Below are 27983 nucleotides of genomic sequence, written 5' to 3'. Positions count from 1 at the left end.
GTATGTTTGACACCCCTTCTCTAGGGTTGCAGATAGGAATCTTCTCTGCGCTATACTGGAAATGCCTGGGATTGAACGTAAGACTTTCTGTAAGCAAAGAAATGCCTTGTCAGTGAGCTAATTTTTTCTGAATCTGCTGCCATGTACTGGGTTTTTTGCAGTCAGCTAGTTACTTCAGCAGTCAAGACCACAAGCCTCAAACCTCTCCTTCCTACAAAGGAAGCTGACCCAGCAGCCTTGGGCTTCCCAGAACTTAAGGAAGAGGAAGCCAGACGTCAGATCTAGTCTTCTCCCACAATGCAGGACACGGTCCAGAAAGATCGCCCCGGTGTAAGCAGCTCCCCTCCTGCCAAACTTGAGGGCCAAAAAGGATTTTAAACTCCTCCCGATTCAAAAATGCCACTTGCAACTGGCAAAGTTAGGGCCTTAGCTGAGACAACTGCGCATTGAACATGCAACAACTTGAGCACGTGGTTTTCTCTCTCCAGCATAGAGCAGTGGTCTTCCGCTTGTCAAGAGCTGGACCCCATCTCAAATCCCAGCCCCAAACATGGTGCCCAATTTTTAAGAGCTCAGCGGGTGAGAGAGATGGGTCACCAAACTTTTCCCCACTGTTGGCAGCCAATCGTACATGCACTGCTACTGGGTCATCTTACAGCCCCCCCCCAACTGAAAGGAGAAGATAGGTGTTGCAACAGCAGTCACTCCATTTCAACAGGCAAAGAGAAGACCCCCACCCTTGTTCAATGTCGCTGGATGGACTGCATGGAAAGAAGTTTGGTTGCACTCATTCCAACTTTAAATATTTCCAAACATTAACAACAGAAACTTCTGCGCTCCGGAAAATTCCCCGTGTGACATGCGTGCCCCACATTACCTGCAGAATAAGGCTCCTGTTTCTCAATGTAAATAAATTCCTTCCTTTCATATTTGGCTCTGATCCATTGCTCTCGTAGCAGTCTGAAAAGGGGGGAGGAAAATTAATCAATTGGGCTGTCCAGAATCAGCCAAGAATTATTATTAATTCTCTCTAGAATGCAGGCATCTTCCAGAAATAAATGAGACCCCAGAAGGCTGCAGCTCTTATGCAACCGGTTTCTGTGTCCTGCCATAGCAACTTGGATGGAAAATAACTCTTCCCCCCCCCCCCAATGTTCAGTTGATGGGGATTTAAAGGGGGGACACATGACTCCACCAGGGGGTCTCACCAGCTCCACCAGTAAACACTAAACACCAGCAGCTCCCTGAACGGCTGAGAACGGCGAGACCTTGAAGCAGCTGACAAGCCCAGCTGAGTGATTCCACCTGCTCTTGGTGTGAGCAAGAAGGGTCTTGGCTGCCCTCCATGTGAGAAATGGAGCTGCTTGTCAGCCTGCGTGGGAGAACTGGAGGCCAGAAGCAAGACCAAACCAGGAAGATCCATCTGAAATGTTGGTTCTTGAAAGGGAGAACCTCTATGATTGTAAAAATCCCCTGGAGGGATTTAGAAACGCCTGCCTATGTAAACCGCCTTGAATAAAGTCAGAGGAGTAATCCGATGACCAGAAAGGCGGTATATAAATACCGAGTTATTTATTTATTATTATTATCATCATCATCATCATCATCATCAGGCTGCTTAGATTTGAATTGCTGGGCCAGGAGGAAATATATTTCTCAGATTGCGTCATCGGCAACCACAGGTAGACCGTCTCCAGCTAAACCAGAGCAGGGGGAGGGCAGCAGGGAAGGGGAAACCGCCACAAGGCACCACTATATGTGTACTCGCACACAGTGAATTCACTTAAGACTCTCTCTTCTCTGTGCCGGGCTCTATACAGTGAGAGCCCTGCCTGAGAAAATGTAGTGCCTTACTAAGTAAGCCTGCTTAGTTACTGACACTTGCGTGGAAGCAACCTGCATGCACCTGGACATCCTACAGCAGACCTTACTGTGAAACGCTTTACTCCAGTGCATAATTACTGTGGCGCATGATTAATCTGCGGAACTCCTTGCCACAGGATGTGGTGACGGATCTCGATGTCTTTAGAAGTGGGATTGGATGGATTTGTGGAGGAAAAGTCCATTACAAGGTACAAGCCATGATGGGTATATGCAATCTCTGGGTCTGAGAGGTCTATTTCCCCTGGGGCCTGGGGGATAAGAATAGGCCCTCAGTTTGGCTGTACTTGTCGTAAGAGTCGACTAAACAGCCACCGGGTAGATGGGACTCGTCAGCCTGGGAAGGCAGCTCATCTGAGAGAAGGAAAACTCTGACCCCAAACCTCCACTGCCTTGTGGCTACATCCAGTTACGGAAAAGGCTTCAGGAGACAACCTCGAGGCAAAATCCGGAGCCGGAGTCCCTGAGGCAGTTCATGGCTGAACACAGTCACGTTCTGGCAACTCCTGCGACGCCGCTGGAACCAACCGTATTGGCTTCTGCCTTTCCATTGGACCATTCCAGTGATGTGGAGAGGGGGGATTTGCAGCATGGGTAACAGCCTATCCTCCATACCTATTTTACCCAGGCTTCGCGCACTGGAGAGGACACCATTCCAGAACTACCATTCAGAGCACGATACCCTAGTCTTCCGAGACTGAAGGATGCCAACAATGGGTCTGAGAGGTAGCCTTCCCCTCAACGCTAGATGCAAGGGAGTAGCATCAAGATGTAGGGTATCTTCTTCTCTTGTCTGCTCCTTGATTCATATGGTAGGGCCGCTGTGAGACACAGCAGGCTGGACTAGATGGGCCTCTGGCCTGATCTAGTGGGGCTCTTGTGGTGTTCTCCCTCTATTCTGGGCTCTGTCTCTACACCCTCCCCAATTTGGCAGGCATGAGATATCACAAGGTCCCACCTTTTCTGCAGTGATGCCCACCCTCCAGAATTGGCCCACAGCCCCCCGGACTCAGCATCGATTTCCACATGCCTGTGGAAAGCTATCTTGGAGAGTTTCACAGGACCTCCAGGAATCTCCAGCAAGAAGAAGAAAAAAAATCTCCAGGAATAGTTTTGGCCAGAGTTGGCAGACTCCCTTCCAGATATAGCCTGTTCAGGCTAATTGCGTGACAAGGGTTGGAGTCGTCCACTGACCGCAGTGTTCAGACTGAAGGTGGGGCACCCGCTGTCTTCATTTGGGCCCATTTCAGTGGCCAAATGTGAAAGGCCTTTTAAGCAACTGGAGGCTGGTCTTAGTCAGGCAGCTTCCTGTCCGAAGAGCTGACCCTCCCCTTTGATGCACAGAGCTTGCATGGAACAATTCCCTGTACATTTAGAAGACAGTTCACGCTTCCAGTTTAGCAGCAGCATAACAGCATTGAGTCATCGGACCAAAACCATTTCTTCCGAGGCTCAACCAGCAAGCCAGACTGTCACCCATGTGACCTAGTATCACCTGCTCCGGCCAACACTCACTCCCCGAGCAGGGAGGTCACCGGAAGCTGTCCAGCCATCACCCTTCCCATTAGGAACAGAGCAAACTGCCTTGTCCCAAGCCAGAGCGATTACTCCGTGCAGTCCACTCCAGCAGTCCCCAACTGCAAGGCGTGGCTCCCAGGGGTGGTGTGGCAAATGCACAGGGGTGCCACAGGACGCTCGCTGCCCAGAAGCAAGCACCCAATGCTACGCTGAAAACAGTACCAAGAGGCTCGATTGGGCGGGCAGAACTCCGTGCACAAGGGGTTTGCCGCATGAAAAGCCCATCATCCACTCTGAGCATCTGACTGCCATTTTTAGGGTCCCGTCATCGTCTCAGAACCCAAAGCGAATGGCAGTGACGTCATCGCGTCATGGCTTACTACTTCCAGGTGCCAATCTCCACACCAGCAATGGGGGTGGGGTACATTATTTTGGGGACCACTGGTCTAATCTGACTGGCTGGAGCTTTTCCAAAGCTTTCTTTTTCCCCAGCTCTGCTTGGAGACACAGTCTGAGATTCAAGCTAGGAAACTCCTGCATGCGAGAGAGAGGCTCTTCCACTAGGACCAAAGCTATTCCTGGAGATTTAATTTGTTTTCCAAGGCTGGCCATTTCGGGAGGCCCTATCCAAACCTCCAGAATTGCCTGCAGTCATCCCCTGGAGACTGGTATGGAGGTTCCAGGACCATCTTGGAGGGTTGGCCACCCTTCTCAGCAAGATCACCACTCCACCTGAAATCAAAGTCCCTTACTTAAAAGCTCTACCCACTACCTATGGTGGTATCCACAAAGGAATCATTCCAGGATACTGAATCCCAAGGAAAATGAAATCCAGGAGGTCCTATGAGGCTCTCCAGTCATGGGCTCGGCCCCCACAAATACTGAAATGCGCTGATGCCAAGTCTGAGGATAAAGAGAGTCCCCTGTACTTCCACCAGGAGATGCTTCTAACCAGATGCTGGAGAAGCACCTCTTGGCCAAGGCCTAACCCAGGATGGCTTCTCTGATGCCAACAACGGCAAGCAGCTCTTAGTCTTGCATCTGCTCTGCTTCCCCCTTTCACCTCACCACAGGCTTCCTGACAAAGCCCTTGATGAAGGTCCCCCGTCTCAGCAACATGTTTTGAACATCTATAAATTTAACTCCTTGGCTTCCTTTTGCACACCATCTGAGAACCAAGACCTGCCACCAATTTAACCCTCAATGCCACATTAGAAAAAGCTTTCACTGAATGGCAGAGCCAAGGCTAATTTGAGCCACGTTTGGTTAGACAGGATGTGTCTAGCGCAAAATTGGGCAGCCAAGAAGATCTGGCCACTGAAGCACCTTCTTTGCAAGATGAGGCCACAAGTCTATCAATGGCCGCTGTATGAAATGGGCTGCCAAGCTCAAGGGGGCCGTCGGCCGGATCCAGCAGGGCTCTTCTCAAGTTCTTTTGAAATGGGGGGTGCCTGAATAGGACTTCCCCAATTTTTTTTTTTTAAGTGTTGGAATCAGTAAGGAAGGAAGTTGTGCTAGAGGAGAGGGGGTTAAACTTTAACCCTGCATGGTTGCCCAAAATGAAATTGTGGAGGGGGGGGGCCTTGCAAAGCTACCATTTGCCCACAAGGAAAAACATTCAGGATACCTGTAAAATACCTGGATATTTTGTCCTACTGGGTAAACAGCAGCTTCAGGGGAGTGTGTGATTTTAATTAGGAAAATAGTATGAGGGAGAAAAAGTTATAGCTAGAGGTGTTTGTTTTTGTTGATCACTAAACGCAGCAACTGTTACCCTGCACATGCCTGATCTCATCTGATCTCGGAAGCTAAGCAGGGTCAGGCCTGGTTAGTACTTGGATGGGAGACCACTTGGGATTACTGGGTGCTGTAGGCTTATACCATAGTCTTTCCATGCCCGATCTCGTCTGATCTCGGAAGCTAAGCAGGGTCAGGCCTGGTTAGTACTTGGATGGGAGACTGCTTGGAAATACTGGGTGCTGTAGGCTTATACCATAGTCTTTCGAGACTGAAGGTTGCCAACCAACCATTAAATAAAAACACAGCACATTTTGCATTGTAATAACACCAAACTTTTCAACCACCTCTATCCATAGGTAATGAGTAAGGAACACTGGAACATATACTGATGGTTTCTTTGAGTCTGAAGAATTGCAAATTGCTGCTTCAGGGTTCAGCCAAACAGCGGAGCGGGGCGTAGACTCCCCCCTCCCCAATGCCTGAGGTCCAAATCTTAGTATGTCATTCACCCTGGACGGTTTGCTTTTTCTTGTGTAAACAGCTTACGTGGAACAATCTGAAAATGGGGACAAGGAGAGGGGAGGTGGATTGGGGCATTTCATACTATCCCCCCACTGTGGGCCCAATCCAAATCACAATTCCAAACAAGGCATTTACACCTGAAAAACAAAAGAGGTCCCATTGCCTTCAATGAAAGCTTCTTCCTTCCCTTTCAGGAATATTCAATATCTATATACTGGGGAAGGTGACTTTTAGCCCCTTCGGAATGATATATGGTACATGCCGCGCAGGAATGGGGGGTTCAAGCCCAACACCCCACTCACTCTGCTGTTGTCTTGATCCAGATTGTGCCTCCCATGTGCTACTTACACACCCCAAAAAAACCAAAGCAGATGTGATTTACGTCACAGGCAGTTTGACCTGCATGTGATTTTTTTATTTTTTATTTTTGCAAGGCCCACTGCAGAGCTATCCCTGTGGAGCATCCCACCCACACGCCACCCTGTCCCACAGACCAAATAAAGCCCCTTTTCCTTCTCTCCTGCCTCCAGAGGCCGCCTGAATAGGAGATGACAAATCTCTGACTCAGAGCTCCAGAATCATTCCTGGCCTGCATTCGCTTCTACGGTATTCTTTTTTAAACCTTTTATTTTCACGTCACTGTTCCCCCCCCCTTGCAGAGAGAGAGAGAGAGAGAGAGAGAGAGAGAGAGAGAGAGAGAACAGAAAATACAAGCAGAAATAGAATAAATTTCAGTCTGTCCAGAGGCTTCCAAGAAGCTGCAAATGGTGAGTTTCTTGGTTGAAGTCCAATCCTGCAACCTTTACAGCACTTGCCACCCAGCAGAACTAAACAGATAAGGGAACGTCTAAGCACAGAGGCCTAAAGAAAACTTGGGGGAAACTCAGTTAGAATTGGGAGGTGAAGTGCATCAGCCTTGTACTGGGACAGACCCAGAGATACATCAGCTCAGTGGAGACGAACAGTGAGACTATGTAAAGGCGCTGGCTGCTCGCCTGGGGTGCATTTTTATTCACCCTAGGTGACCAGATACAAGAGCTTGACAGAGCTTTTCATCTTTGTTTAGATTACAAATGACTCGCCTTAAAGAGCAGGCTCATAGTGGGGGAATGTTCCCGGAACCAGCCTCGCTCTTGGAGCACAGGAAAATCCTGAATACCATCTGTACGGATTGGCAGAGGCATTTTTCCTTGCCTTACCTATTTCTTTACCCAGAAGGTCATTAATCTGTGCAACCCCTTGCCACAGGATGCAATGGTAGCATCTGGCCTAGATGCCATTAAAATAGGACAGGACAGATTGATGGAGAAGCCCATCACAGGTTACAAGCCATTAGGGGTGTGTGTAACCTCCTGGTTTTTGAAGTAGGTTGTCTCTGAATGCCAGACCTAAGGGAGTGGCAACAGGATAAGAATTTAAAAACATAAGAACAGCCCCACTGGATCAGGCCAAAGGCCCATCTAGTCCAGCTTCCTGTATCTCACAGCGGCCCACCAAATGCCCCAGGGAGCACACCAGATAACAAGAGACCTGCAAGGCTTCCTGGGAAAGACGAACAGGCCTTGCTGAGGGAGAGTCAGCATGGCTTCTGTAAGGGTAAGTCTTGCCTCACAAACCTTATAGAATTCTTTGAAAAGGTCAACAGGCATGTGGATGCGGGAGAACCCGTGGACATTATATATCTGGACTTTCAGAAGGCATTTGACACGGTCCCTCACCAAAGGCTACTGAAAAAACTCCACAGTCAGGGAATTAGAGGACAGGTCCTCTCGTGGATTGAGAACTGGTTGGAGGCCAGGAAGCAGAGAGTGGGTGTCAATGGGCAATTTTCACAATGGAGAGAGGTGAAAAGCGGTGTGCCCCAAGGATCTGTCCTGGGACCGGTGCTTTTCAACCTCTTCATAAATGACCTGGAGACAGGATTGAGCAGTGAAGTGGCTAAGTTTGCAGACGACACCAAACTTTTCCGAGTGGTAAAGACCAGAAGTGATTGTGAGGAGCTCCAGAAGGATCTCTCCAGACTGGCAGAATGGGCAGCAAAATGGCAGATGCGCTTCAATGTCGGTAAGTGTAAAGTCATGCACATTGGGGCAAAAAATCAAAACTTTAGATATAGGCTGATGGGTTCTGAGCTGTCTGTGACAGATCAGGAGAGAGATCTTGGGGTGGTGGTGGACAGGTCGATGAAAGTGTCGACCCAATGTGCGGCGGCAGTGAAGAAGGCCAATTCTATGCTTGGGATCATTAGGAAGGGTATTGAGAACAAAACGGCTAATATTATAATGCCGTTGTACAAATCGATGGTAAGGCCACACCTGGAGTATTGTGTCCAGTTCTGGTCGCCGCATCTCAAAAAAGACATAGTGGAAATGGAGAAGGTGCAAAAGAGAGCGACTAAGCTGATTACGGGGCTGGGGCACCTTCCTTATGAGGAAAGGCTACGGCGTTTGGGCCTCTTCAGCCTAGAAAAGAGACGCTTGAGGGGGGACATGATTGAGACATACAAAATTATGCAGGGGATGGACAGAGTGGATAGGGAGATGCTCTTTACACTCTCACATAATACCAGAACCAGGGGACATCCACTAAAATTGAGTGTTGGGCGGGTTAGGACAGACAAAAGAAAATATTTCTTTACTCAGCGTGTGGTCAGTCTGTGGAACTCCTTGCCACAGGATGTGGTGCTGGCGTCTGGCCTAGACGCCTTTAAAAGTGGATTGGACGAGTTTCTGGAGGAAAAATCCATTATGGGGTACAAGCCATGATGTGTATGCGCAACCTCCTGATTTTAGGAATGGGTTAAGTCAGAATGCCAGATGTAGGGGAGAGCACCAGGACGAGGTCTCTTGTTATCTGGTGTGCTCCCTGGGGCATTTGGTGGGCCGCTGTGAGATACAGGAAGCTGGACTAGATGGGCCTATGGCCTGATCCAGTGGGGCTGTTCTTATGTTCTTATGTTCTTATGAATTGTAGTTAAGGACATAAGAACAGCCCCACTGGATCAGGCCATAGGCCCATCTAGTCCAGCTTCCTGTATCTCACAGCGGCCCACCAAATGCCCCAAGGAGCACACCAGATAACAAGAGACCTCATCCTACTGCCCTCCCCTGCATCTGGCATTCTGACATAGCCCATTTCTAAAATCAGGAGGTTGCGCATACACATCTTGGCTAGTAAGATCTTTTGTCTTCTCCTTGAAAGCATCTGGTGGGACACTGTGAGATGTAGGAAGTTGGACTAGATGGGCCTGGGCCTGAACGGCAGGGCTGTTCCCTAACTTAGCAGTTGATTAAATCCTAACCAAGCACAAATGCAAAACTTAGTACGTGGGTTGAAGGTAGAGGAAAAACCATGACTTTAAAACTGGCATTTTTATAACTCGAGAGCAAGAGAAAGAAAACAAAAATGGCTGTTTTTTCCCCCTGAAAACATTCAGGCGCACAGAAATTATTGAATACCCCCCCCCATATGACGCCGGCCTTCCCTGAGGCATCCAAGCAGATTGGAGGTTCTCAGGGCCTCTTCATAAGTCAAGCCCCACTGAGGAATTAAAAAATTCAGCCCAGGCCAGCCAAACAATATTACATTTGCGGCAGCTGCACACACAAGCTATTTATCAACCAGAACCCTGCCTGGAGAGACTTACGGGCAGTCGGAAAGAGTTGGCTTGTAATAAAAAGGTGGGACTTTCGATTCGTATTTCGCTTTGGAGGCCTTGTTGCCAGTGGAGGCCATAAACTGCAAAGAGAAAAGCAGTTCGTTAAAAACGCCGACAAGATGAAACGCAGATGTCACCTTCCAGAATCCTGCAGGGCTCATTTCAATGGCAAGGGGCCAGTTCAGAAACCTGTCGGCCAACCGGTCCCCAATGCACAACAATGGGCGAATGCTCACACGTCTCCCCTGCGCATTAAAGTCACATTTTAAACCTTGCAATCAGGCCCGGTTGGGATCGTCTGCCTCCTCCGCTTCTCGCACGACTATGCAGGAGCAGATCCTGGGTCTGCATGCAAACATTATCGGGTCCAGTCTCTGGTACCTTCAGGGCAGGGCTGGAAAAGACCCTCTAGAGTTGGAACTCAGACGAGAGAGTGCTGAGCCACACAGACAATGACCTGACTCAGCAGAAGCCTGTTTCCTACAAGCTATCCTTGCCGTAGGATCAGGGCTGACCCATCTACGAGGTCAACTGAGGCAGCTGCTGCAGGTCGCAGATTGGCAGAGAGCAGTTGCCTGTATCATGTCTCCTGCTCCCTGGAGTGGGGGAGAGGAGAGTAGTGGGTTAGAGTGGCCCAACAGCTAGAGTGGCCCTAGGATCTAGCCCATCACTCTTCTCTCCTTTATACTTCCTGCTGCTGCATTCCGCTCTTCCTTTTTCAGGGAGCAGGAGGAAGAGCGATGAAGGGGCATCACCAGCGGGTGGCATTTAACATGCTGTCTTGTAGGAGAGCTGAGAAGGAAACTCTTTGCAAACTGATAAAGCAAGACATCCTTTTTTGGGAGCCAAGGGGAGTTAACTGGTGACCTCGAACGGTCTTTTCAGTGGGACTGAATCGCGAGATTTCCCCCAGCACCGTAGGTGGCAATGAGCTCTGCCGTTTCGTGAGAGCGCAGACAAGGCAAGGCAGCTGTCCTGTTTAAAGTCTGCTGTGAGATCACTGCCCTCCTAGGCTGCATGGCAAGCCATTTCACGCTGCAGTACTTAAAGCTCTCATCCCACCATCAGTCTGAACATTAAATGCCTTAGGGAAGTCCAGGCATAAGAGTAATGAGCTGGGGAGGGGGGGGGGTGGCAGCAAGAAACAGGGCCTTCTCAGTGGTGGCACCCTGATAATGGAATTCCCATCCCTTAGAATTACAAACAGCTCCCCCCTAGGTCAGCCGGGGGGCTTTAAGATTCTTTTTATTTAGGACAGCATTCACGGGTTGGAGTTTTCAACCAAATGCCATTTCAACTGTTTTATGTGATCCTTGGGACTTGCTTTGTGTTAAATTGTTTGCAGTGTTTTAATACCGTCTTTAATACTGTAAGCTGCTTGAACACGCTCATCGGAGAAAAGGGAGAATGCGCTGTAAATTCTTTAAATAAATAAGTAATGCATCGGGGTAGCGAGGCCGTGAGGGGCTCAGGCTGGCTCCACGTGTGAAAGCAGCCTCTTAATTCTGTGCGAGGGACAAACCAAGCTCAAAGACAGTGCATCAATTCAGAGGCGGCACCGCCTTCCCCGGAAAAGCACCTACCTCCACCTGCGCGGGCTCCCATTCGTCCAAACGGACAGATTTCACTTTGCTGACGTGGGGGATGTTGCGGTGACTCCCTGAACAGTTTAAACAGATAAACGCTCCTAAAGTATAAGACGCCCAGTCTGGATCTGCAAGAGGAAAATGAAGAAGAGGACGGTTGAGACTGGGCTGTAACTCCGTGGAAGAACATTTGCGCCTGGCTGGAAAAGAGCTCTGCTGGAAACCCTAACCCCAAACTCCCACAGGTGGCACACCTGTGGACCACTCACACAAACCAGTGTGCCATGGCACAGAGGTTAAAAATCAGCACCCTCATGAATTCATAGCCACAGCAGAATCTGGGTCAGGGATTTCTTGACTTGTTGATAACACTCTTAACTTTAATTGCAGGTTTTGGGGTCAGGACCTTCATAGCTTTCGGGGAAATAGAGCCCACTGAACCAGAGCTTCCTATGCAGAAGAAAATCCACCCACAGAGACACCATCTCGCTTTCAAGCGGTGAGGAGCCACGTCTATAAATTGCCAGCGCCTTCTGCTTCCACATAGAGTTGATCAGCTCGACAGCACATCTCCACCTAGGGTCACCAGGCACACACAATCACACTTTCTACACACCGGAACATTTTACTCGTCGAAGACCCCAATTTGGCAGCAGCCAATTATGAAAAGGAGCCGCCACTTCTGGTTAATGAAAAAAACCCACCCGGGTTTGCAGGATGCAAGAATGACTCCAAACCTATAAGATGGTTAATAGGCTGTAAAGACATTGATTAATCCTGGAAAGCAGGAAGAAGCCAAGAAGAGAAGCATCACCAACAGAAGTAATTAACTTGGGGCAGAGGCGTAGCCAGAGGGGGTGCAAAGCAGCAGGTTTTGCAGGGAGCCTCACTGCAAAGCATGCAAGTGGCCCCTCCCCTTTGGATCCATTCCAGGTGGTGGGAGCAAAATGGAGACATTTGCCATCACCCAGAATGGCTCCGATGGGGAGGGGCTGCTTGCACGCCGCAGTGAGGCTCCCTGCAAAACTTGCTGCTTTGCACCCCCTCTGGCTACACCACTGACCAGGTGGATTCTTGCCATTGTGCACAATTCCGGCTTTTGAGTGCACAAATATCTGGGCAGACAACAACACCGGAGTTTGCATGCCCTGTCTTGGACAGGCTCATGGTTCCAAATCAGAAGCGCTGTGCCCCTGCTTCACACATCATCGACACTGCAATCCTGGGCATGCTTGCTCAGAAGTAAGCCCCCTTTTCAGGGTGGGATATTACATGTCTAGAAACTGCAGAAACACTTTTGATGTCAAGAGCCACCATGGCGTAGTACATAGAATACTGGATTGGGAGAAGGTGGAGGAGACCCTGCTTCAACTACTCTTCCCTCCCTGAAGGGTGACCTTGGACAAGCCACTGGTCTCTCAGCCCAAACCCCCTTGCAGTTTTGTTGCACAGATAAAAGGGTGGGGGGCACCAATCCACACCGCTCTGAGCTCTTTGTGGAAGTCCGAGAGCCACGTTCAATAAGAATATAAGAAGGTGCTTTATCAGAGAAGACTTCAGATCAGCTGAGAAGATTTCTGGTTTCCTTTTCCTCCCCACAAAGAGTCAGTTTCCAATTCTGAAAGGGGCCAGTAGAGAGCTTACAAATGAGATGGCCGCTCTCCAAGCAGAAACCATCAAGTCACCAAAACAGGCTTTGAAATCACTGCCTCATTCCTAAGGCTGCGCTGAGGGATTCCAGCACTGGTGACCAGGTGAGAGCAGACTCCAAAAGGTGTGGAAGAATTTCAGGTGTGAAGACGTTGAGGACTGTTTTGCTGCACAGCAAAACAAGACCTGGTCTACCCATCAGCTCCACCCCTCTTAAGGGGGTGTGCAAAATACATTACACAGACTGGTACTGATTTGTCCCCTTAGGCCAGTGGTTTTCAACCTTTTACATCTCACAGCACACTGACAAGGCACTAAAATGGTCAAGGCTCACCACCAGGTTTCTGGCAAGTGACAAGGCACACCTTGCTGCCAATGGGGGCTCACATCTCCCATTGTCCCTATTAATAAATGACCTTCCCCCAAATTCCTGTGGCACACCTGTGGACCACTCGTGGCACACCAGTGTGCCACGGCACAGTGGTTGAAAATGGCTGCATTAGGCACTAGACAAGAACATAAAAAGAGCCCCACTAGATCAGGCCAAAGGCCAATCTAGTTCAGTTTCCTGCATCTCACAGGGACCCACCAGATACCTCAGGGAGCAAACAAGACAACAAGATCCCTGCATCCTGGCACCACTCCCTTGCAACTGACATTGAGAGAAACAGCCTACTTTTAGAACCAGGAGGTCGCACATATCCATCATGGCTTGTCACCTGTGATGAACTTTTCCTCCATCAATCTGTCCAATCTCCTTTTAAAGGCATCTAGGCCAGACACCATCACCACATCCTGTGGCAAGGAGTTCCACAGACTTAATTACATGCTTGGGCAAAGGAATATTGCCTTTTGTCTATTCTAACTCTCCCAGCACTCAGTTTGAGTGGATGTCCCCTGGTTCTGATGTTGTGTTTGAGGGAAAAGAACATCCCCCTATTAACCCCATGCATAATTTTGTATGTCTCAGTCATGTCCCCCCTCAGGCATCTCTTTTCTAGGCTGAAGAGCCCCAAACTGCAGCCTTTCCTTGTAAGAGAAGTGCTCCAGCCCAGTCATCATTTTGGTCACTGTCTTCTGCAACTTTTCCAGTTCCACTGTATCCTTTTTTTTTGACATGTGATGACCAGAAATGGACGCAATACTCCAGGTGCGGCTGTACCCTCGATTTGTACGATGGCATTATAACATTAGCCATTTTATTTTCAAAATTCACAAAGTTACGGATGCACTCCAGGGGGCTGAAGCAAAAATGGCTGACCCTCCATGAGCTTTTTTGTTTGTTTGTTTAAAGACAAGATGTAGCTGTGACGCGAATCCGTCTGCAGCATTTAACCCGAACACACACACACAAGGCAGGTGTGTCCCTTGCAAGGCAGAGAGAGTACAAAGCAAAGAAAAACGTATAGCAGCCTTTACGGCAGCAAAGTTGGAGATTAATTGGAGGCGGGGCATGACCGCAGCAGCACCGTTTCGGGAACGACTGCCCTGCAAGCCAGCCAAGTTCTCAGCCAGCGGGCAACAGCTCCGCAAGGTCATGCTGCAGGCCGCAACAAGCTGTGCCCAGGAAGAGGCTTCTCTTGCCAGGTTAATCTGATTGCACGGCCATGTCAGCTAGCAGTGGGAAAGAAACACAGGAGGGAGTGCAAGCGCACTAGAGGGCCAGCGCTTAATAGAAGCCAGGGTTGCTCAAGGCTGGGGACATACTGTGACCCTCAGACCTGCACTAATAGACACATGGACTGCTGCTGGATTGCTGTCTGCTTTCACACTTGCAGCTAGCCAATGTTGAAACCAATTGCTGGTCTGTTCAGTCCAGTGTTGCCTGGCTGGTGGCAGCCACCACCCCCCACCCAGAACTTTCAGGAGAGTTGCTCAGGCTGAGTGCGAGAGATCAAGTAGAGAAGCAAGAAAATCGGGGGGTGGAATTGCAGGGAATTGATGCACAGGGGTCTTCTACTGGGGTCGCTTCTTTGTACTGGTGCTATCTAGCTCACCCAGGATGCCGGGGTGTCCCTAGGGCTTGCATCACCTGGTGTGAGAGCTCATTGCGTCACCCCCATGATGGACCTCCTTCCAAACCAGCCCATACAGAATAAATTACAATGTCGTACGCACCATCGAAATGCAGTGGCATCGGTAGGGTCAGGGTCAACCCCATTAACTTTATTTAAATACAGAACTGTACAGGTCACCCAACAAATCAGTAACCCACAAAAAACCCAGTGGCCAACTCACACAACTGAAGAAGGGTTCTAGTACAAGCTCTGATATACGGAAACGAGAGCTGACTCAAGCCAACACCTTATTGGTTCCCTGGTGTATCATCACAACACCTCATTGACTCTCAGAACAATCAGTCTCATTGGTCAGTTTTCAGTTAAGAAAATCCACTTTTTGTTACGTAAGGCAGTTGTGTTTACCTTTTCTGGGGATTTGGCCATAACTTTGAATAGAGTGCAGATATTTCAACGCAGTTTGTTTCATTGCAGTCTGCATTAAATCACACAACGGATGATATACAACATGATGGCATTATTCAAAAATACCAAGATTTTCACAATTTTGACAAGTAGGGGGTGTCACCCCCCCCCCGAGAGAGTCACCCGGTGTGGTCCACCCCTAGCGGTGCGACGCCACTAGGCTAAAGGGCTCTTGGGTCCAATCCAGAGAGCAAAAGTGTTTCCAAACAGAAAATATGACTTCATGCAGAAGCCCGAACCCTGAGAGTTATCCCCTGTGCATCCTATCAGGGAAAGTTCAAACTTAATACTCCTGTGATGAAAACATATCACAAAGCAGCTCTCAGGCACCCCCTCCCCAAGATACCAGTATTCAAAAGCCAGTGGAAACTATGACCTCTGTCCCCTTTTGTCACCGCTCTCAAGCAACGAATCGATCAATCACTTCTCAGTCTCTAGCTGGGGAAAAGGAAGGAGAAAAATCACTCACAGCCTCTTGGTAATTTGTGAACAGCATTTTGCTGTTGCAAGGATCACCTCCAGGCAAGCAAGGGCGCTTTAGAAAAAAATGGCCCGCTCCAGTGGCATAGCTGTAGGGGGTGCAAAACACTAAGTTTTGCAGGGAGCCTCACCTTGGTGTGCAAGCAGCCCCTCCTCCTCAGAGCAGTTTTGCTCCGCCACCCGGAATGGCTCTGAAGGGGAGGGGCTGCTTGCAGGCCGCTGTCTTAATGCTGTGCACCCCTTCTAGCTACGCCACTGGCCCAGCCAGCCTGGCTAGGCTGCAAATATTGACATAGGAGGCCAGACAATGGTCTTAGGGCAGGCTCTCTGAAACTAAGCAGGGCTAATTGGTGCCTGGATGAGAGATCCCCATAGAAGCCCCATAGAACCACTTTGAGTTCTACTATGAAATCAATGGAGCTACATGTAACAGACACTGCCATGTGGAAGGCTAATGCCTTCAAGGGAGGGCACCAGGATGCAGGTGTCTTGTTATCTGGTGTGCTCCCTGGGGCATTTGGTGGGCCGCTGTGAGATACAGGAAGCTGGACTAGATGGGCCTCTGGCCTGATCCAGTGGGGCTGTTCTTATGTTCTTAGAGGACTCATTTCCAAGCTTAGCCACTAAACATTCATCCAACACACACAAAAAAGTGCATTTGTGCCATCAATCCTGCCATACTTATTGGGGAAAACAGGAGTATCCTCCACTGCTTGTTCTGAGGACTGGGTTACAAACGCAGCTGCTGCCCACAGAGTCCAAACCTTGGTCCCTCTAACTCAGCATTGTCAAACACAGGCTAGCAGCAGCTCCCAGGATTTCAGTCGAGGGGGTCTGTCTAGACTCCTGGTCCAAAATTCTACCTGTAGATGCTCCATAAATCTGCACTCCCAGTGTTTTCCCAGTGAACCAGGGCCCCTGCCCAGCGAGAAATGCGTCATCGCGTTTGGGCCTTTTTGGAACTTTAAAATAATTTTTTTTATTAAAATAAAAAGCAGTCACAGGTGTAGGTGATCTAAATAGGAACCACAGCACGGTGGGTGTACTTGTCCCCCCTCCCCAAAACAACTTTGCCCCCAATTTATGGGTGCTCATGTGCTTTTCTTCAAAGGCCAAGTAGTAACTGGGGAGAAGGATTTCAATTTGAAAAATGGCATAGGGGAAAAGAATGTTCCCCTCAGGCAACTATTTCTTTTATTAAAAAAAAAAACACATCTAAAAAGACGGAAGAGGGATGATAAATTTCACATCCTGACTAATTTAAGGACAAGTCCGGCCTGCCCTCTGCACACAGAGGACAATCCACAATCTCTCCAATTTGGAGAGGGCTCAGCTGGCAGGGATTGGGGAGAGAGAGTCCAGTTCTCCAGTGCCATCATTGTCCTGGCAAAGCCTCCCCACTTGCCATCATCTCTTCCCCTTCTTGCATCCCCCTCCCTCGCCAACTGGCCTGGCACTCCTGGGACAGGAGGCATTGAGGTTTGAGGGATCGGATCTGCACTGCAGTTCACAGCAGACCAGACAGTTCCAAAGAATCTTCTGCTATGACATCAGCATCCACAACTCTGCCAAAGGAAGAAGCAACCGGCGGGGAGGAGCTGGTGGGTGGGGAAGCATCTCTCTGTCTCTCTCTCTCTCTCTCAGTCTGAGACACGCCAATCTGGTTTCAATGGATCTAAGGCAGCCAACTTTTTTTGGCTCACTGTTCCTCTGCCTCAAATACCTGACCTGCTGACACTCATGGGAGGATGGGAATTGCATCCAAAAAGCTTCACCTGCTGATTCCTGCACATCTCAGTGGGCAGAGTAGCTGCTTTCCAGGCAGCTCCAGTCTCCAGGAAGGACTGGGAAAGCCCCACAACCTGGACAGCTGCTGCCAGGGTTGGCAACACTGACCTTGCTGGGCTCAACTGGAAGCAGCTCCCTGAACCTCACTAGACTGCCACCAGGGAACTGGCTGAAGATGGCACAGCTGGTCACCAGCCAGGCACTGCCTAGCCTGAGACCTGCTGAGCTCCAGCAGAAGGGGGGTGCTGCCCTATGTGCCCAGACTATTCCCCAATACTGTTAAAGGCCCAGAAGTAGACCAGACGGCAGGTTCTCTGGACAGCTGGCAGCCTATCACCCATCTTGGGTGGGCAATGGATCCATGCCCATCTCCCTGCCAAGGCTGCCCACAGCTCACACCGTGTTCAACCCCGCCACGCCTGTTGATGCCACCCTCATCACGCCCTGCTGGCTGGGAATGGCAGGGAATCCCCCCTTGTCACTCCACGTGGCATTTGAACAGTCTTCCCCCCCCCCCCAAATATAATACAATCTGGCATGTCTTGAGTCCTCCCTTCCTATCCACACTTCTCCAGGGGGCGAATTATTTCTTGGGGGGGGGGTCCCTCTTCTCCAGGGAAGTTTGGAGACCCACCCACTTAGCTGTACATTTCACTTTCTGGGGGGGAGGGGAGGGGAGGGAAGACACCAGCCTGGCTGTGGCTCCTCTCCTCCCCCCCCCCCCCGCAAAGGCACTGCTATTTCCACGCCTGCTGCCACCGGTTCCTCTTTCCTCCTTGGCAGTTTTGCAATAGCCTCAAAAAAAAAGGTGGGGGGGGGAGGAAGAGGATGGAGAAACGATGACTGGCAGGGAGGGAGGTTTCACACCCAGCTCCGCAACCCTCCAATTCTGCAACACTCACAAAGGGTGTGGGGGGGGGGAGTGGCATAGCTAGAGGGGGGGCAAAGTACTAAGTTTTGCAGGGAGCCTCACCGCTGTGCGCAAGGGGCAATCCTAGGGCTTTGCCCTCCCTCTAGCCATGCCACTGGGGGGCACATTTAGTCTGGGGGGGGGCAAGAGGAAAGTTGGCAGGCTGCAGAGAGGAAGTGGGAGGGGGATGCCAGCAGGTGCAGTCAGCAGTGTGACAGGTGGGGGCCCCCTGCAGCCTCCCTGGGCCCGATCCTCCCCCCCGCCCCCCCCTTCTTACCTGGGGCGCCGCAGTCGGCACAGACATCGTTGCCCTCCTCCAGGAGCAGCTGCAGGAGCGCCTTCTTGCTCCGCTCCCTGGCCATCAGGGCAGCCCGCTCCTCCTCGCTCCTAGGCGGTGCTCATGAAGATCAGCTGTGCGGTGCTGGAGAGATGCTGCCTCCCCTGGAAGGGGGGCCCGGCTGCATGGAAGAGGGGGGGGGAGGAAGACCCCCTGCCCAGGGCTAGCAGCAGCACTGGAGACCTGGAGGGGAAGGGAGGGTGTGCTCTCTGGGGGGCCCCCTTCTCCACCCCCCTTCTCAGCATCCCTCCTCCCAGGGCGCCCGCAGCAGCTCCTCCGCTTCGCACAGGGGCTGCTGGTTCCGCATTCCGCCCCCAGCCACAGCCGAGATCCTCCGGAGCCTCCTTGAATAGGACATGAATTAATCCAACTCTCTGCCCCCCCCCCCCCAGTAGACAGCGAGGCTTTGCCCAAGGGCGACCCCTAGCGGCTGCGGAGGCATCTTACAGCCGGGCGCACCCAAGGTGTCACCCCTAGGCTTTCTAAGCCAGAGGCGGCCAACCTCCCAACTACTTTAGGGCTCCTGGACATTTAACAATGGCGTAGGGCTGTGTTTGTGGGTCGGCACCCACCGGGTGGGTCGCAAGCCCATTTTAGTTGGGTCCCCCTTCATTTCTATATTTTATTTTTAATATATTAGACTTGATGCTACCATGGTACATATGCATTCGGGGAAATGTTCTAGATCTGTACTAACAGGTTACAATGTATATGATTTCAACAACGACAGTAAATGGCACTCACTCCTGGGCAAGTGTGGATAGGACTGCAGCCCAGGATTGTTTAAAAAACTTTCCCACTTGATGACGCCACTTTCCAGTCATGACATCACTTCCGGTGGGTCCTGACAGATTCTCATTCTAAAAAGTGGGTCCTGATCTTTAAAGTTTGAGAACCACTGGTCTTCAACCTTTTTGGGGGCCATGGCCCTCCCCAAAAAACAAAGCATGAGACTAAGTTCCCCCTGCCAATCCCAACCCCCTTCCCTTGTCACCCTCACCAGTGGCATAGCTAGAGGGGGTGCAAAGCATTGTGTTTTGCAGGGAGCCTCACCCTACAATTGCACTGTTAGGGAATAAGTGCAGATGTTGCACCTTGTTATGATTTTTGATGGATTTGAAGGTGTAATTGAAAAATAAAAAGTGCAGTAGTTGCTTCTGGGGTGTAGGTTTGTGATTAATGTGTCCTGGCTTTGGTTTAATTGTTGATTTTTTATATACAAAATCAAGTAATAATAATTAAACCCCATCAGGTTGCTACCTGTATCAAACAATATAATATAAAATGACCTGTATATTGTCTGGAGCTCCCTGAAGGATGGGTGAGACACACATCATCAATAAAAATCAAGTTGTCTCAGTGGCATAGCTAGAGGGGATGCAAAGCACTAAGTTTTGCAGGGAGCCTTCCTGCAGCATGCAAGCGGCCCTTCTCCCTCGGAGCCAGGCATTTGCCTCCATTTTGCTCCCACCACCTGGAATGGCTCCAAAGGGGAGGCTCCCTGCAAATATTTAGTGCTTTGCATCCCCTCTAGCTATGCCACTGGAAGGTCTCATCACAGAGGACTGTTGGCAAAAAAACAAGCAAGCAAGCACAGTTTTAAGGCCATCTGCCACCGTATCGTAACACAGCAACTGTGTTTTAAAACTGACCAGCATTGTAAGCAGTACAATTTTGCATGCTTAATTGTGAAACAAAATACCACGGATGAGTCAATCAGTGCTGGAGACTGAGCTCCCCGCCTTGGCTCTACCTCTGATTATTTTTTCTCTGTTCCTCTCCAGTCAGTTGCCAAATACCTGCCACTTCTCACTGTACAACCTGGCAAAAATCTCTCCATCTCTCCAGCTAAAACTCTGGTTCATGGTCCATCCCGATTGCTCCGACATCTCTACCCCGGCCTCCACCCAATCCTCTCACCCAATGCAAGAATCCTTATTCCTCCCTTCACTGTGGCCATTTGATGCTCGGTCTACAGATCTCTGGCTTCCTGTGTGCTCTCCTTTCCAGCAATAATTCCTTGACTCAGACTGCTGGGATGGGATAATGGTATGGAGACCAAAATCTGTAGATGCAGCCTGCCCTCACCTTATCCTTCCCCACTAATTCCTCATTATATTCCTCACTGTGACTTCTGCTCCCCCAAGCAAGCTTCTTACTCCCCTGGGAGTACATCCCATTCAGTGGCATGGCTAAGGCATCTGGGACCAAGGGGCACAAAAATTTGTAATGCCCCGCCCCCCCCAGGTGTCAGAAGTGCCTTTCAGCATGGGTCTTCTTGGGGCTTCCAACAGGCACTTTCAGATTTGCAAGAACCTCAGAAAGTCGTTTTTTGCACCTCAGGTCCACCATTGGCACCCCCTCAAGGCATGGTACCCAGGACAATGTTCTCTCCTGCCCCCCCTTAATTATATACTGGTCCCAATGGAGCTTAATTCTGAATATACATGTACACGATTGTGTTGTCAGCCACATCTGCTTGCAAAAAGAGCATTTGCCCACCTTCTCTGCTCCCCACCCTTTTTTGTCTCTCCTTCCCTGTTTCTCCCCCCCCCCCATTTTAGTCTGTATGCTCTTTGGGTGCAGGGATCTATCTATACAACTATGGGTGTCAGAATGTTAACAGGGACAGCGTCAATGTGTTTTGGAGTATTTAAAACAATATTTTGAAATATTTGACAGTATTTAAAAATAAAATAGCACAGTTGGGGAGGTCAAAATCCCTACGTAATGTATTGATTATCTTTTTTTTTTTAACTTTTTTTGTCCTCTCAGTTGCTAAGCGATCCCTTCCCCCTCCCACCCTGCTGTGCAGCGCGCAGGGGGCCCGTAGATAGAAGTTGATATCTTGCAATAAAATCAAATCAAAGAAGGGAACATTTCCAACGTGAAATGAGATGGTGGGGCGGCAGAGGAGGGAGACGGCAAAGCTCAGTCACTATCAACAGGGATCGCTTTAATGCAAAGAACAACTCTGTTTACAGACCCCACTCTCACTAGCCGTTCGCAGCGCGACAGCTGCGACCTCAGACCAAATCTGGTTTTAGCTTGTAGCGACCGAAACAGAACACAAAGCAAAATCCTTTGCGTGTGAAAGGCGGCGGCAGCCAGTGGCATAGCTAGAGGGGGTGCAAAGCACTAAGTTTTGCAGGCACCTGAATGTGCCGTGCAAGCAGTCCCTCCGCCTCCCCTTCTGAGGCAGGCACAGGCCTCTGTTTTGCTCCCACTGCCTGGAATGGCTCTGAAGGAGATAGGAAAGGGCCGCTTCTACGCCGTATTCAGGCACCTGCAAAGCTTAGTGCTTTGCACCCCCTCTAGCTATGCCACTGGTGGGGGCAGCAGCAGCGAGGGGGGTCTTGGAGAAGTTCAACAGGCGCAGCCTCATGCCTATCACATTGCCCCTTTATCCAGTTTCCCCTTTGCCTTCATTTCTTTCTTGGGTCAACTAAGACAGGAACTGTCCAAAGGTCCACCCCATTCAAAGGATCCACCTGGCCAGGCCAACCAGCCTCGCAGGAGATCCAGGGCAGACCTTGCCTCAGGAACTTCTGCATGCTTCTTTTACTTGCCTTATTTCTTTAACGATGTGCGTCCTGCCTTATACGACCTCTGGAATCCGCTCACAAGAGAACAAAAATTAAAACAACTGAAATTACACACGCACAAAAATTAAATGAATTATAAAAGTTTATCCCACAATGCAAACGTTGCACTCCACAAGGGGGAAAAAGAAGCATCGCTCCCAACCCAAAGCCTGAAGGAAAGCCCAGTTTTGCCGGGCACCAGAGAACCATCAATCCAGGATGGAGCCAAGTGGGCGCTCCAGGGAAGGAAGCTCCACAATTTGGATGCCACCACCAAGGAGAGTGTGCAAATCAGGAAGTTCTAGAAGACTCTTTTCACTAGGAAAAACTAACCACGGAAAGCTTTTTAGGGACACATTTTATTTATTTAAAGGCATTTTTACGCTACCTTTCCCTTGTCCATTTACAAAACCCTAAAAATAAACCCAATGGTTCCCCCACCCCCTTCTCAGCCTCAGCTCTTTCCTCTCGATTCAAATGATTTTTCCTTTTCTTATGGGCAAATTCAACCGAAATAGCTGAAACTTATTCGGTCAGCGTTTTCCATCCTGAAACCCTGTTTTCCAGCTCCACTGGGCCATAAAAATCTCCTTCCGTCTGCAGCCATCAAGAGCCTGTAAAGAGTTGTTTTAAAAACCAGAAATCTATTTGCCTGTTATTGGGGGGTGGACAGAGGTGGGGTGAGGTCAAAAGCAGAGATACAGGAAGCTGGACTAGATGGGCCTATGGCCTGATCCAGTGGGGCTGTTCTTATGTTCTTAGATTTCGCAAAACAAAGAATATACAAAGTGTGAATGCAAAAAACAGAAGCTGCACAACGAAGCATTATTGCCTCTTCTGTCTGCAGAAAATGCTACAGAAGTCAACATAACAATTCAATAAACAGTGCATAAGAATATTAGAAGGATTCTGATGGGTCAGGCCAGGAGGTGTCCAAGTGGCATGGAGAAAACAGCCTTCCCCATTTGTCTATTTCTAAAGGAATAAGCCAAAGGAAACTGGGAACTCTGGGCCATAGACAGGAACAGCCCATCCAGGAGACTACCAAAAGCAGGCAGATTGGTGGGGGGTGCCTGCAGCCATCAGCCCGGCCAGCTTCACCACACCCACTCCTCTTCCTGATCCCTGGATTCAAATAGGAACCAACACTCCAGCACTGTGGTTCCCAAAAGGACCCACTTTTTGAAATGACAGTCTATTGGAAACTCTTTTAGGTTTACAAAACCTGTATCAACAAGTGGGAAACCCTGGCCTCTGAGCGGCCCGCTTGGAGGCAGGCTGTGCAGCACGACCTTTCCCAGTTTGAAGAAACGCTTGGCCAACAGTCTGAGGCAATGAGGCAAAGAAGGAAGGCCCACAGCCAGGGAGACAGACCAGGGACAGATTGCACTTGCTCCCGGTGTGGAAGGGATTGTCACTCCCGAATCGGCCTTTTCAGCCACACTAGACGCTGTGCCAGAACCACCTTTCAGAGCGCGATACCAGAGTCTTTCGAGACTGAAGGTTGCCAACAACAAAACAATTTAAAAGATCTAGAAAGGAATATTTTTACCAATTTATTTACAAGTAATAATATTTATTTATTTAGGGAGTTGAGCTCTTAGCAGGGCAATTAGCAGCGATCTTGCAAACTGCAGGAGCTCAGCTCTTTGCAGGGCAATTAGCAGCTATCTGATTTTTGAATAGCTCCAGGGCTTGAAGCCATTAGTGATTTGATGGTTCCATCACCCATTTTTTAACCGGAGGCTCTGCTTGGTTCTACGTGACCCACCAGTGGGTTATGACCCACAGTTTGTGAACCACTGCTCTAGCCCATCATTGCTCCTCTGCTCTTCATTCTGCTTCCTTCCCCCCCCCCTTTCTTTTTGATTCCAGGCAGAGGAGGGAGGTGCAACAGAGGCAGCCCCTGGTACACCCCTGGGTAAGAGGAGGCAACCTCCAGAGTGCTGCTTGATGGCATCAGGAGATCTGGATTGCAGCCCTGGAAATTGAGGCAAAAAGCAGTCTTCACTGAGGTTACTCAGTTTCAAATATCGCAAGTGGTAGAATTTCCACGCATGCATCCAAAAACCCTGCAATTTCTGAGGCAGAATTTGGTGATGTCACAGGGCTGGTGATGTCACTAGGGACTGGTGATGTCACAAGGACCACCGATGCTTGCAAAATGATGGGGGGGGGGGAACTGGTACCATGATGGAGCCCAGCAGTGGGGCACTGTCATGAATATGTGCAGTTCAGGCCTAGTAGCATTGCAAAGCCTGAACCAAAGTAACCCCGTAACATAGAAGGGGCTTGCATCCTAGCTGCAAGGAATTTACAACTCAATGGAAGGTGATAGATGTAGCACCTCAGTAGCCAGAGAGGCGCCCAGGAATCCCCAGTGGGGAGGGGGAGAACTAGGAGGACTAGCATCCAGCCCCACTTCGAGAAGATTCTGTCCCCAAGAGTTCTGATTGGGCAGTTCAAAAAAGTACAGAGTCACATCATCCTGTAGCATGAGAGGTATAAGAAAAGCCCAAAGGGGTGTCTTGCCCTTTGTCTTCGTCTTTGGTCTTTGTCTCTTGGTGGAAAAGGTGGTGGGTGCACATCCTGCCCCGCCAGGACCATGTGGCCCATAGGTAACTGGGGCTGAGGATCTACAAAAGAAGCTGACCCAGGTGAGAGTTAGGAAATAATAGAGCTAGCCAGTTAGCTTTGTTGTTTTATGCTAATATGTTTCCTAGAAGTTTTTATGCCTCTAGCATTTGCTGCCTTTTGTAACTTTTTGTAACCCTATGTACTTAATAAAGTAAAAACCCTTTTACCATGTTGGTTCATTGTCTGTTGGGGACAAAGGTTCAGAATCCTGCCAAGCCGTTCAGCAAGCTACCAAAAATCCTCATTGTGGACTAGTAACTTGAGGACTGAGACTTTAAGTAAAGAAAGTGCTCAGTGCCTACACGGGATATAGTTAAGCCTAGAGGGTCTCGGTGTCCCTGGACTGAGGCACTGGCTCTTACAGGGTGGTGGCAGTACTACCGAACAGGGATCTTTGAGGGCTCTAGGGTTCAGAACCAACAACTCTGAGCACCCCAAAACCCTGGGAGTGTGACGAAGTATATGACAGGCATCAGCCTCAAAAATGGCCTGTCTGCCTGAGAAAAAAGTTGGAGAAAGTCACCAGAAATTCTTTCTCCCCCCCACCCCCCATAGCTGTCAAACCAGACTTTTAATAAAACAGCTCAAAAAGGTTTTGGCTACAGTTTTTAGCTCCGTGGTCACCCTCAGAATCAACATATAGCCTCAAGAGCCTATTCATAATCAAGCAGACTTTCAGCCTTCTCTGCCTCTCACTTCTCACACAGAAAGGCGATATAAATATCTTTCTTGGCCTCTCTCTTTCTGTGGCTGAGAAGGCAGCCAGGCTCCTACGGAGACCGAGACTGAACGTTACACCAAAGCAGCTACTCAGAAAACCACTTTTTCCTCCGAGGACAACTGTGGCAGAGAGCTGTTTCTCAAGACATTGGGGGTTGTGTTGTTTAATTTTTGTTTATAATAAACCATTTTTTAAAATGTCCAAGATTTCTCCAGCCCGGTACCTGAATTGGGAGGGGGGGGAAGGCGCCTAATAGCATAGACCAGGGGTGGGCAAACTTTCAACTTTAGGGATCCTGGACCTTTAACTATTGTATAGAAGGGGGACTTTTAGCAGGGGCAGCTTGTCATCTCACAGATGGCAAGCCTCATCTGCTGAAATTCTGTCTCCTACACAATTGTGAAAGGTCCAGGATCCCTAAAGTTAAAAGTTTGCCCACCGCTGGCATTTGTCCCATCAAATCCATTCTCTAGAGTAGTGGTTCGCAAACTTCTAGGACCGGGACCCACTTTTTAGAATGAAAATCTGTGGGGACCCACCAGAAGTGATGTCATGGCCAGAAATGGCATCATCAAGCAGGAAAATTTCCAACAATCCTAGGCTGCAATCCTACCCACACTTAGCCAGGAGTAAGTCCCATTGACTATCATTGTTAAAAGAATATACAGTCTGTTAAAAGTATTATTATTATTATTTTATTAATTTATACCCCGCCTTTTTGCCCAACAGGCACATAAGGCGGCTTACAACACCTTAGAAATACAACATTAAAAAACAATTTACAGTAATTAAAAAATCTAAAAACAAACAAACCCCGTGGATTTTCATATAAAAAGCAAGAACGCCAGCCAGTCTGTCAACAATTAAAAGCTTTTTGAAATAAAAAGGTCTTCAGTCCACACCAAAACGTTAGCAACGAGGGAGCAGTTCTCAGTTCTAAGGGGAGGGTATTCCACAGTTTGGGGGCCACCACCGAGAAGGCCCTCTTCCTGGCCGCCACCCCTCTCACATCACTTAGTGGCAGCACAGTCAAAAGGGCCCCCCCCCCAGATGATCTAAGAGCACAGGCAGGATTGTAGGGAAGGAGGAAGGGAAGAAGTACAGGTCTGTTACATTTCCCCCAATGACGTCACATACCATGGTAGCATCAAGTCTAAATGATTAAAAATAAAATATTGAAATGAGTGGGGACCCACCTGAAATCGGCTCACAACCCACCTAGTGGGTCCTGACCCAGAGTTTGAGAAACATTACTCTAGAGGGCTTATGGCCACTGTAGACTAATACGCCTCCCTTCTTTCCCCAACGATGGCCCAAGCTCTGCAGAAAGCATCACTGGATCCTACCACCCAGGTATCTTGCCTGTTTCAACTGCAGAGGTTCTCCTTCCTCCCTGCCCCAGTCAGCAGCTTCTGGGCAGGGCAGCCACACACCAGTCCTCTTTCCCAGCCATTCTCCAACTTCCCTCCTGGACTACCCACACCTTCTGGCAGTGACTCTCTCATCTTTGTCCTCAAGGCCCTCATTATCCCTACAAGGTTGCAGCTGTGGGCCACACACAAGGCAAGCCAAGGTTTGGGTTTTAACCCTATACTTCCCGACAAGGGGCCATTAGACATTTTTAGTCCCAGCTTGCCTTTCACCCTCCGTGCAAAGTGCTCAAATCCTTTCCCAGCAGTTGCTTCCACCTTGCAGGTTCTCTATTTTCTTCCTGCGTTTGTGAATTCCTAATCCTTTTTTTAAAAAATAACCTTCCATTATTTTATTGCTTTACCTGCCTGGTCCTGGTTCACTCGGGAGAGAACTCTATGCCCCATCTTTCTGAACTGACCAGATTTGAGTGGCGGCAATATGAACCATCAGTCTAGTGCAGTGTTTCTCAAACTGTGACCCATGAGGTGGGTCATGAGCCAGTTTCAGGTGGGTCCCCATTCATTTCAATGTGAATTTATTTTTAATAGACTTGATGCTACAATGGTGTGTGACTGCATTGGAGAAATGTTACAGATCTATGTTTCTAACAGGCTACTGTTATATCCCCTGAGGGCTGGGGATAAGAATAGGCCCTCAGTTTGGCTGTACTTGTCTAAGAGGTGACTAAACAGCCACCGGGTAGGTGGGACTCATCAGCCTGGGAAGGCAGCTCATCTGAGAGAAGGAAAACTCTGATCCCAAACCTCCACTGCCTTGTGGCTACATCCAGTTATGGAAAAAGCTTCAGGAGTCAACCTCGAGGCAAAATCCGGAGCCGGAGTCCCTGAGGCAGTTCATGGCTGAACACAGTCACGTTCTGGCAACTCCTGCGACGCCGCTGGAACCAACCGTATTGGCCTCTGCCTTTCCATTGGACCATTTCAGCGACGTGGAGAGGGGGGGATTTGCTGCATGGGAAACAGTCTATCCTCCATATCTACTTTACCCAGGCTTCGCGCACTGGAGAGGACACTCTGTTCCAGAACACTATTCAGAGTGCAATACCATAGTCTTC

General features: G+C 49.4%; 1 protein-coding gene across 1 annotated transcript in view; it reads right to left on the bottom strand.

Annotated features, from left to right (window-relative positions):
• Positions 1–18578, bottom strand: part of ADAP1 (ArfGAP with dual PH domains 1) — a 47101-nt gene extending 28523 nt beyond the window's left edge. The window contains exons 1-4 of the mRNA XM_066640649.1: positions 18494–18578; positions 10903–11033; positions 9308–9399; positions 878–960 (exon numbers count right to left, since the gene is read on the bottom strand). Coding sequence (XP_066496746.1) covers positions 878–960; positions 9308–9399; positions 10903–11033; positions 18494–18578 — 391 coding nt within the window. The remainder of the gene's footprint in view (positions 1–877; positions 961–9307; positions 9400–10902; positions 11034–18493) is intronic.
• Positions 18579–27983: the final 9405 nt, after the last annotated feature.

This window comes from Tiliqua scincoides, chromosome 13, assembly GCF_035046505.1.
Source record: "Tiliqua scincoides isolate rTilSci1 chromosome 13, rTilSci1.hap2, whole genome shotgun sequence".
Classification (NCBI taxonomy): domain Eukaryota; kingdom Metazoa; phylum Chordata; class Lepidosauria; order Squamata; family Scincidae; genus Tiliqua; species Tiliqua scincoides.
This window is presented reverse-complemented; position numbering and strand designations above follow the sequence as displayed.